Raw genomic sequence first — 12,139 nt, forward strand, 5'->3', positions numbered from 1 at the left:
GAAATTATTGAAATTCATTTGACATAAATTCTTCTCCCGAATCACTTTTAAAGATTTTAATATTGAAATCAAATTGGGTTTTGATCATGTTATAGAAATTCTTGAAGTTTGCAAATACCTCTGAATCTCTGATTTGTGTTTGAGAAAATAAACCCAAGTATGTCTAGAATAATCATCAATAAAGATCACACAATACAATAATTCTCCTTTTGACATAATAGGAGCGGGTCCCCACACATCCCAATGCACCAAATCAAAAGGCATTTGGGTAACAAATTTTCTATTATCAAAAGGTAAGGCTTTTATTTTTGTCTTGCATTACAACAAAAGTTCTTTTGACAATACTTTTCCAAGAAGGGAAGATGAGACACTTTTTCTAGTTTTGAATGTTCAAGCCTTTGGTGCCAAGTTTGAATGTCACACTATTTGATGATATTGCATGAAAGCCTTGAAAGGTCCAAAAAGTCTATGTAGTAGAGATCATTTGTTCTAAAACCTTTCTCAATTGTCTTTGCTGGTCATAACCTCATAAAGCTTAACGATGTTTGGGTGTCTCACCAACCCCATTACAAATGTCTCTCGTTTGATCTGGTCAATCATCCCCACCCTGTTGACCTTCTCTTCATCAATCATTTTTATAGCAACACTCTGCCCTGCCCTTGTATTCCTAGCAAAGCACACCTTAGCAAAGGTGCCCTGACCCAATAATCGGCCTAACTCAAACCTTTGCATCAATATCATTCCCTTATTATCCATCTTTCTTCCCCAATCAAGAAAACCTAATCAAGCACACAAACAACAGAAATATTCTATACCTCCCACTAACCAAATATTTGATATTGATATCTAATGAGCGGGAGTTAAAAAACATATAATTTAACCTCCCAAAATTTAAAAATTTTAATTCGGCCTTCCTCATGAATGGTTCATGCATAAATCCAGGAAATACACAGAACAATAAATGGCGAGTAGAAGAATACGAGTTTCCTCACACGACGAATGAGGTTCTAAAAATTCGCAAGCAACAAGAAGAGATCTTGTGGAATTGCCACACAAGAAATTGAGACGAATTTTGCGAAGAAACATCCCACTTGATTCTCCAAAGAAATGAACAAAACATGCTCAGCAGTCAGCATCATTCCTGCAAAGTAGCTGCCCCAACGAACAACGGAACGCACCGTTCCAAATTAGGGTAACCAAACATGGAAACGGTAGGAAAACCAGGGTACAATCACAAAATGAACAAACACGGACCACAAAATCAAAATGGGAGACAATAAAACTAAAAAAATCCTCACAGAAAAAAAAATTAACTTAGCATCCGGGGAAACGGATCATGAAACAAAACTTTCAAAAACCTGACCTACCATTACAAAACAGAGAAAGAAGAAAGCAACAGCAGATGCATGAAACACAACTTGCTCTTTGATTTCAAGATTCATGGTTGTAAAATCCACGTTTGCTAAAACAATGGATTTTTCACTTAAATCCAGTCTGAAATTTGAAATCGAAGACTATCAAACAACCTTAAGAGATAGCGAGGAAAAGAGGCATGACTTTACCTTGTCAAATATGATTCTATTTGTATTTTTTTCTATTAAAAATATTATTATTAGGTTATTATTTAGCTAATATAAATTATCGGTATTATCTAGAGTGTGTATTATCATCATTCAAAAAATTTTTGTCAATACCTGGATATTAGCAAAATCCAATTTTAATAGCAGAAAAAATATGTGTATAATTTTAGAGAAATCAAAACCTACTTTTGACCACACCTCCTTTGCCAATTTCAATATTCATTCCTTGCGGTCTGGGGTCTTCACTTGTTTCGAAAGCTTGTTCTTCATATGTGGTAAAAGCAGATATTCTTTTTTTTTGAAAAGTCTGGTACGTGGTTTGAGTAAGTTATTTGAAAAAAAAAACTTTTGGCTGGACTGTCGGTATCAAAAGGTCATGCCTATGCCTACCAGCACCAAGAGGGCAGAAGAGATGCCTTGGTCTTTGAGCAACCAACGAGGAAGGGCAAGGAAGAAAGAGCACAATAAAAAACTTGCAATGCTAAAGATATTGCAGACATAACCAGGCAACCTACTTCATGTATCTCACAATTTCTCCCAAGTCCCAACTGACACTGACTGATTCCATTGCTCTCCAATCATCATTTTGAGAGGAAGAGAGAAAATCACATCTCTCAGTTCAATCTTTAACTACAAAACCTCAAACACAAGAAAAAGATGGCATTTTCTAATGGAAGCTCTTCTCACACTAGTTCAAACAGCCTCCATTAACACACATTCATCAGAAAAGCCATATTCACAGAATCACAAAGTTGTGTTTGGAAACGGATTAAATCTGTTAGCAGCAAGCGAAGAGGAGGCCGGACTGCGCCTCGTTTTTCAGGTCCACAACCAAAATAAGATCAATCTCTGCACTGTACAAGGAAAAAATACAAAACCCAAAATCTTCAATGTAGTCACATTCCTCACACGGAGCAGAGGAGGCGCGGCGACGGTTCCTCAGGTGGAGCAGAGGACTCTGCGACGTCGAGTAGAGGAGGACAATTGCTAAGGCGGAGCAGATGAGTCTGCGACGTCGAGAAGAGGAGGCGCGACGACGACGCTCAGGGGCCGCTGAGAATGCTCTCTTCTTTCTGAAGATCGAAAATTCATCTGATTAGGGCACCCAAATCCGTCCGAGAGGGGAAGGGCGATGGGCAGGTAGGGGAAGCGAAGATTAACAAAAACAATAAAAAAAAGGAAACGCTCTTATTTCTGTTCGACGTAGATCAACTCTCACCTATTTCTCGTGTCCAATTGTCCGTCGTGATCAGCCTGCGTCCAGCGTTTGATGAAACAATCAAAGGGCGTCCTGTTTCACGTGTGCTGACCATCAAACGACCTTTTGGGTTCTTTATGTGTTTTTTTTTCTCTCGATTCTTTTTTTTTTCCACCGTCCAAAAATGTCCCACGAGGACGGCCAAGAACGGCCCGGATTTCTTCATTTGCTCGAAACTGTCGAAGTCTTACGGTTGTGCCATTGTACGTGATTTCACCATTGAATGCACTAATCATTGTCAATTTAGATGTATTTGGTTCGGATCTTTCAGATTCCGTTTAATCGGATATCCAGATTCAAGATTGGTGTCAACTATAAGTACATAAAGTTAAATGGACAACAGGGGGCACTGGATCTTAGACCCGAACATGTTTAAAACCTTAGGGTATTTGTTTTTTAAATGTGAATAAATAATTTTACAAAATTTAACACATTCAGTGTGTAACCTCATAGCACACAGAACCCTAAAGTCTCCGTTTGGGTGTCTCACCAACCTCGTTACAGATATCTCTCGTTTGATCTGGTCCATCATCCCCACCCTCATGACCTTCTCTTTTATCAATCATTTTTACAGCAACACTCTGCCCTGTCCTCGTATTCCTAGCAATGTACACCTTAGCAAAGGTGACCTGACCCAGTAATTGGTTTAACTCAAACCTTTGCATCAATATCGTTTCCTTATCATCCATCTTTGTAACTTTATGTCCTTATAGTTGACACCAATCTTGAATCTGGATATCTGATTAAACGGAATCTGAAAGATCCGAACCAAATACATCTAAATTGACAATGATTAGTGCATGCAATGGTGAAATCACGTACAATGGCACAACCATAGGACTTCGACAAGTTTCGAGCAAATGACGAAATCCGGGCCGTTCTTGGCCGTCCTCCTAAAGATGGGGCATTTTTGGACGGTGGAAAAAAAGAAAAAAAAAAAACAAAAAGGACCGAGAGAAAAAAAAAAACACAGAAAGAACCCTAAGAGGTTGTTTGATGGTCAGGACATGTGAAACATGACACCCTTTGATTTTTTCATCAAACGCTGGACACAAGCTGAACACGACGGATGATTGGACAAGAGAAATAGGTGAGCATTGATCTACGTCAGACAGAAATAAGAGCGTTTCCTTCTTTTTTGTTTTTGTTAATCTTTGCTTCCCCTATGCGCCCTTCCCCTCTCTGACGGATTTGGGTGACCTAATCAGACGAATTTTCGATCATTAGAAAGAGGAGAGCATTCGCAGCGGCCCCTGAGCGTCGTCGTCGCGCCTCCTCTTCTTGACATCGCAGACTCATCTGCTTAACCTTAGCAATCGTCCTCCTCTACTCGACGTCGCGGAGTCCTCTGCTCCACCTGAGGAACCGTCACCGCGCCTCCTCTGCTCCGCCTGAGGAATCGTCACAGGTGACTACATTGAATATTTTGGGTTTTGCATTTTTTCCTTATACAGTGCAGAGATTGATCTTATTTTGGTTGTGGACCTGAAAAACGAGGTGCAGTCCGGCCTCCTCTTCTCTCGCTGCTAACAGATCTAATTTGTTTCCAAACACAACTTTGTGATTCTGTGAATATGGCTTTTCTGATGAATGTGTATTAATGGAGGCTGTTTGAACTAGAGGTTCCATTAGAAAATGCCATCTTTTTCTTGTGTTTGAGGTTTTTTAGTTGAAGATTGAATGAGAGATGTGATTTTCTCTCTTCTTATTAAAATGATTATTAGAGAGCAATGGAATCAGTCAGTGTCAGTTGGGAGAAATTGTGTGATACATGAAGTAGGTTGCCTGGTTATGTCTGCAATATCTTTAGCATTGCAAGTTTTTTTATTGTGTTGTTTCATTGAGCAGATGGTGGTCATGAAGGTTTCATGACACCAGTCACTATGTAGTCAGCCATCTCACACATGGCTTGCGGTTACCAGACACACTTTTGATAATTCATTTGTCTACCCAGCAACAGAAAAACCTGAGAGAATTTGAATTTTTTGTTATCAATGAACAGAAAGGAGCTGCATGGATGATGTCACAAGAAGCAACGCTGCACTTTCCTTGATTAATTCATTGCTTTTTAGTACTGCAGGACAGGAAAGGGGTACTTCTTAGGCGTTGTTGAATACTGTAATGGAATAACATGCTCTCAGAGATGAACTAAATAATCGATAATGAACATGATGTTTAGATATTATGTACACCACCTATCATCTGGTAGTAGATTCTTGATGGCTGAAGGCTTAAGTGGCTTAATCGCATCTAGCACAAGTGAGTACTCGCCAACTTCCATCTCTAGATCTATAAATTTGAGATTTTGTTCTAATTGGTCTAGAATCAAGTCACCATATGTAAATTTGAGTTTGTCTCTTTTGCCTATAATTGCCTTATGTAAGTTTGAATTTACCTGTTTTTTGCTTAAGTTTCATGTATATGCTTGCATTTTTGTGGTTTATCTATGTTTGGCTATAATTGTCATATGCCAACTTGAATTTTTTGCTGGAAATTCACGTATGTGAGGTTGAGTTTTTTTCTACGCACATGAACTGAAGCATGTTTCTTTAGAACCGATCAGACATGTCACAAGGCATATATTTTTGCTTTACAAATTTTTATTTATGGTGATCAGACGTGCAATCGGTGTGTCCTCTGTCAGGCTTTTGATGAAATTAGCAGCTTCATGTTTTAACATTGAATGAATGTCGCCGGCGTCCTTTCCCCCAGAATTTGGCGTCAAGGAACCATGTGTTCCTGCTAATTTTGAAGGGTAGATCAATAACAGCGCTTGGTTACACAGTTCATCTGAGTTTGACGAATCTCTACATTTCAAGTACTATGTGAGTTTGTGATCGTAGCTCTACAGAAGAATATGTAACCTATGGCCTATACGCAATGCCCAAGAACAAGAGAAAGAACAAGAGAGGAAACAGGCAGCCGTGATTGCTTACCATTTGTCGTCATAAAGGCATAGCCTTAGCGAGAGCAATACTGGAGGAAGAAAAACGCGAGGCAAGTGGAGCGTGCCAGGGAAGGCTGCTTAGGGTTTTTCTCAAATTCATCCCATGCTTTTACAAAATTGACAAATTCACCCTCTCGCTAATTGCAGCGAACAGGTTCAGGGGCTGCTAGAGCGCTGGCGATGTTGAGTCGACCCTGGAGGACGGTCGGGTATATATATATATATATATATATATATATATATATATATATATATATATATATATATATATATATATATATAGTTAAAATCAGCTCACTACACGATAGTTGTTTTTTTTATTATGTACCAATAGAAACAATCATAAAAAGTATGTTTTACCACTAAAATATATTAACAAGCAATTAGCCATCTTCAGCGCTTTATTGAAGAACAGAAGAGCAATAAGAAAAAAAAAGGAAGGAAATTGTAATGTTGCTTACTCTTGTCTCTATGTGTCCCAATCACATATCATAGACGAAATTTCCTTTTTTTATAATGATTATAAAATTTTTGGAGTGATATAGTGATTATTTGGCCGTTGGATATATATTATCAAATTTGTTTATATGAATTTAGGTTTGAATATAATGTGATATTGCATTATAACCATTGACATCCCTCTTAAAACCCAAAGAGGTTCACGAGAAAATCCCTCTTAAAACAAACATCAGATAGGATGGATAGAACAGACATATGTGAAAGATAAACGTAGCGTTCTGTTATTAAAATCGTCAAATGGTAGACAAAAAACACCAATGTCCATGAAGATAGGACAGTAGTATAATAGACAGAACGTCCTGTCTGTCCTGTCCTAATGGACAACAATCAAACGACCTCTAAGTCTCCTGCCACTATTTGAAACTCTCTCTCTTTTTGGAGAAACATTTTCGCTCCAGAACCTCCAGGAACCACGTGCTCGAAGCGGTTTCTTCGGAAGCCTTGTCTGGAAGGCTCTTCTAGTTGTGGGTTAGAGTGGGAATGAGGTGATCGAGTTGGTCTTTGTCTGGTCGCTGGCAGAGGAGCGGTCAGGTGGCATGTACCGTTTCGGGGTGTTTTGGGTGGTTGACATGATGATCAGCATGGATGAGCCCTGGGAAAAGGTGGAGTTTTGACGAAGTGAAAACGCTTTTCCGGTTCGATTTTCAATATTTGAGGTAAGGGGTGAATTTTGGCTTTCTTTTGATTTTTTTCTTTTGGATATTCGATCATTAACTTCCCATGTTCTTCATCATTATGAAATATCTCAGCTTCAGTAAATGAAAGATTTTTGCTTCTTCGTTGCTTTTTCTTTCCTGTTTCTAGCGAAAAATATCAATTTCTTGCATGTTCATTTCACGGATTTTCTGGCCGTTTTGGGGACGCTCTTAATGTTGAGGCATCTTATCCTCCAACCAGTCGTTTGACTAAGGTCAAATATGCCGACGTCCCGGTTAGCTATGTCTTCTTCCTCGCCCATCTTGGTTGCTGAAAGACCATGGCGTCTCTGTTACGTTTGTCATCCTCCTCGGCCCTCTTGGTGCTGGTAGTTATAGGCATGACCTTTTGACACCAACAGTCCAGCCAAGTGATTTTTTTTTTATAACTTACTCAAACCACGTACCAGACTGTTGAAAAGTTGTGCCTTATCAAGATAAGGCAGATAAGGTGGATCAATCTAGAGCTAATCCTTGATCTTAGGCAAGATTAGAGGTTTTTATGTATATCACAAAAATCTGATGACTATATATTGAGAAGTCGACAATGAATAAAATCATCTCTTTCTTCTCTCGTTTTTTTCCTCTTTCTCTTGTCCTCTTCTTTCACAAAACTTTAACATGGTATCAGAGCTCAAGGAGAGTATACATGAAACACTTGTAGTTGGAATTGAAGTGAGTGATATCAAGACATTGTTTAATTGGGTAACGAGTACCTTTTGTGGGGTTTGTCCTCTCACTCTTCAACAAATGGCTGAAACTGGGCAAGACTGAGATGCATTTGTAGTCCTTGAGATGAGTTGGTATATGCCTAGGTCGCGTAGATCTGCGAAGCTGGACTGAATCTCCATGTGTAGGCTCGATTGATTGAGGAATGGAATCTGGGTTGGTCTTATCATCTAGATTTGATGGAATATTGTTAAGAGGTTTGCTTGGGCTTGGAAGAAGCTCATGTTCCCCTTAGACAATCATTGAATGGTAAAGGAAGAACCACATGTTCATTGTCCCCAATGTGCATTTCATTTTTATATGGAAAATGATTTTCACAAAATCTGATGTCTCTACTGGTGAACAACGACCCACTTTCAAGATCATAAACCTTGTAAGCTGATTGACCATATTGATATCCAAGAAATATGCATCGCCTTCCCCTTAAGTCAAACTTGTGATTTTTATGAATATTGTAGGCATAACAAAGGCATCCAAAAACACGCATATGTTTGTAGTTTGGTGTGCGTTTGTATAAAACTTCATATGGAGTTTTATTATTTAATGCACTGGATGGTAACCTATTGATAATGTAAGCAGCAGTGGTGACACATTCTCCCCAAAATTTTATGGGTAGTTTAGCTTGAAAAATCAATGATCATGCCATGTTTAAGATGTCTCGATGCTTACGTTCGACCACACCATTTTGTTGAGGAGTCACAACACAACTATGCTGACGATCAATGCCTTTTTCATGAAGAAAGTTATTCATTTCTTGTGAAAAGAATTCAGTTCCATTGTCACTTCTAAGAATTTTAATTCTAGTTCGAAACTGGTTTTCAATAAGTGCGACAAAATTTTTAATGACTCCAAAAACTTCATATTTATATCTCATAAGATAGATCCATGTAGATCGGGAAAAATCATCAACTATGGTTAAAAAATATTGTGCACCAGTTAATGAAGGCGTGTGATAACTTCCCCACACATCACAATTGTCAAACAAACTTCACAAAGTAGTAAAGCTTCAAATGGGTTTCAGCAATGCATATTGTATATACAATGCAAGGAACCCATTAAAGGTTCAATTTGCCTAGACAATTACAAAAAGTGTGTTTGACAATTGCCCCGAGCCAACAGACCATTACCCCGAGCCAAGCCCAAAATCTAAACCCAAACTCTGTCCAAGTGTACAAGGGATGCCAACCTCCACACATGTGTGGTTCGATATTTTATATATATCTAGCACCAAGTTTATTTGGTTCACGTCTTTCATCTTCAGACATTAAGAGTGTGTTTGACAATTAACCACAGATTTTAAATCCAAAGCTGATGTGGCTAAGATCCCTTTTACGTGGGATGCACAGTGGAAACAAACATTGGATTTTACTACTATGTGAAAAAAGAGGATTTTTTTCCCAGGCACTTATGGCAAAAACATTGGATTTGAGGTTGAATGGGATGATATCTGTCCTTAAATACATGAATCTAAGATTCTAGTGATCTCAAATCAGAGGTTACCAAACACTCCATAATGGAGTTCACTTATTGTCAAACAGAAAAGTTTTTATTCATCAGACAAACAACATGCACGTAGTACACACATAGTACACAAAACAAAATACAAACAATGAAGCACTTTATCTCTTATTAATTTGACCTAACCTACCTGGAGAAGTCCAGTAATGTTTTTTGAATTTCCAGATCAGAGTACATGGAATTCGACTGCCTTTGTATTCAAAAGTTGACTGGTATGTTGAGTGCTATGATTAAAAATAAGATCATGCTGCATTGATGCCTTGACTTGAACAAACTCAACAAATTTCATACTCGTTTCCTCAAATCAAGTGCGCCACTCTTAATTGCGTCCTCCTGTAAACTTATGTGGATGCGAGTCAACTTGATGCAAAATTACTTCAAATGGCAATTAGTTTAGCCTAAGTGCAATATTAGGCAATGAAATTAATAAATTTGAGATTAATGATATGTTAATTGAAATTAAACAATTAATGGAGTTTGTAATGGCTGAAGACTCAACTTAGCTCACACTTACCAAGTTCATGGTGCGTAGTCGGGTATGTGGTGGCCTACTATGTCTAGGAGTCACCGAGTTCACATTGGTGGACTTAGTTGAGGTTGGTCGAACAAGCTTATCTGGATGGGGATTTAAATTGTTACTTCACCCAGATTTTCTTCTAACCTATGTACTTCCGAGTTGTCCACGTTTGCATGTTGTTCTTGAAGACATAATAAGTGCTTAGAGGACATATATTTGCACTTGATCTAAACTCCTCAAGATTTAATAACAGTGGATTTAAAATTAGACTTTCCTTTATCTGATCTTAAATCTGACATTTTCTCAATGCAAAAAAAAAATGTGAAGTAAGGATTTCAGTATCCAACTTAAGATCGTTAGCTTAATGAATTATCAGTTTCACCATAGATGTTTTGGCACATCAATCAAAAACATGTCATATAAGATTTATATCAAATAGTTCAAATTTGAAGGAATCATGTGACTTGTCAAGATTCACCCAATGCAATTGATTTATAAAGGAATGGGTTAGGTGTCAAACTTCTATAAATCTGTTGACAATTGCGAAATGTATTTTCTTCATATTCAACTTTTACTGACGTCTTACTGTCATTTATTTTTATATCATACGTAGGTTAGTCGATTTGGTGGATCTAATATATATATATATATATATATATATATATATATATATATATATATATATACATACACACACACACATATATATATACATTATTGTGGGAAAATGATGGATCTTGTTTTTTATATATATTTTTTGAAAAACTTTATATGGGTTTGGTTATCAAGTTCGCTAGCTGTTGCTTGAAAGCGATCTTTATATATATATATATATATATATATATATATATATATGTGTGTGTGTGTGTGTGTGTGTGTGTGTGTGTGTGTGTGTGTTACATTTTGAATAAAAAACAAATTTACATGTGAAAAATATGGTCTCTCTTTTTGTACTTATAGGTCATGTCACGTATTCTCATGTCTTGCCCTAATATCAGTCATGCACTTTAACCACTTTTTTTGATAAGTAGTGCAAATGGTGAGGTTGGATGTCATATTGTAGTTATGTTGGTAGTTCAAATCTTGAAAAGTGTTACGCGCCCTTATACATGTTCTTATCTCTCTCTCTTTGTTTTTTTAATATAAAAATAAATAGTCAAACATCTAAAACAAGCTCACCATCACCATCATTTTACTTATCTTTCTCAATAATAACACTGAGCACTAGAAGTTTTCCATTAATCAAATGAATAAAACATGGAAATACGGACACTAAGAAAATAAAGACAGCCCATACTTGCTAGCTGCCTTTTACCTTATCAAGCCAAAGGAGACAAGCCATATTACACTAAAAAATAAGGGAAAAAAAACTCGTTCAAGAATTCATTCCAAGTGTTGGGTAGCCCGGGCAGGCACCAATGGATACAGTCGGTGTAAGTCTCAGGGTCAGCCTTTTGCTCAGGGTTCAGAAGCTTGCCTTGTCGGATCTTGTAAACGGATATATGTGCATCTTTTTGGTACTCGGATTGGGTCGTCAGGTTCACGGAGAACACTGGAACCTTCATCGAGGGGGTCACGTACATTGCCACCACTGAGAGTCGCCGGTCCGTTCCCACCTCCAAGTGTGAGATGTTCTTCGGGATCGACGTGGTGTCCAACGCACACTTGATTCCGTTCAGGTTGAACCAGTCCATGCTCCTACAACATCCAACATTATTATTAAGGGGAAAAGTTGCCGGCAATGCCGGCTGTGTCCCTTCTACTGGGCCAAGCTTCTTTACAAATTAGTTTTCAAAAATATGTTATGTTTTGGCGACAAAAAACAGTTTGCCGCAATTTGTTCTAAAGTTAGTGAATTTTTGTAAAACATTGTAATACAATATTTTATGAGTCTGCTTCATTCTTTAAAACAAATTTACTAAATCATGGGGAGTAAAAAATTGAGCGCTTAAGCCTCCAACACTTTTTAGCATATTTGATTTGGCTTAGCAACATTCAAACAAGTAGTTTTAATTTGCAAGGTAAGTATTATAATAATAAATCAGAGAAGTGCTTATGGACAGGGGCAAAGCAAAGGCTCCCCCTTAAGATTTTTGAAAAATAAGATGTTAGATGTTAGAGAGAATTTAAATGACACTTCAAAAAACCAGGTTTTTTGGAGTATTTGTGTACGGGTATTATACGGCGATAAATTCCTCGGGTATAATACGGTAAAGTTGTATATCTCGAGAAAATCTCAGCAAATTTTAAAAAATTTAAAAAATTTAAAAAAATTTAAAAATTTAAAAAATCCTGAAAATTACAAGAAAATAAAAATAATACAAAAAAATGCAAAAAAGATGCATATAATACGTGTTTTTTTTCAAGTTTTTTTAT

At 37.4% G+C, this 12,139-nt stretch overlaps 1 protein-coding gene across 1 annotated transcript in view; it reads right to left on the reverse strand.

Annotated features, from left to right (window-relative positions):
* The window catches only part of LOC116255748 (protein INVOLVED IN DE NOVO 2-like), a 40,950-nt gene extending 29,493 nt beyond the window's left edge, over window positions 1–11,457 (reverse strand). The window contains exons 1-2 of the mRNA XM_050078299.1: window positions 11,190–11,457; window positions 563–779 (exon numbers count right to left, since the gene is read on the reverse strand). Coding sequence (XP_049934256.1) covers window positions 563–779; window positions 11,190–11,457 — 485 coding nt within the window. The remainder of the gene's footprint in view (window positions 1–562; window positions 780–11,189) is intronic.
* Window positions 11,458–12,139: the final 682 nt, after the last annotated feature.

This window comes from Nymphaea colorata, chromosome 6 (genome assembly GCF_008831285.2).
Source record: "Nymphaea colorata isolate Beijing-Zhang1983 chromosome 6, ASM883128v2, whole genome shotgun sequence".
Classification (NCBI taxonomy): Eukaryota; Viridiplantae; Streptophyta; class Magnoliopsida; order Nymphaeales; family Nymphaeaceae; genus Nymphaea; species Nymphaea colorata.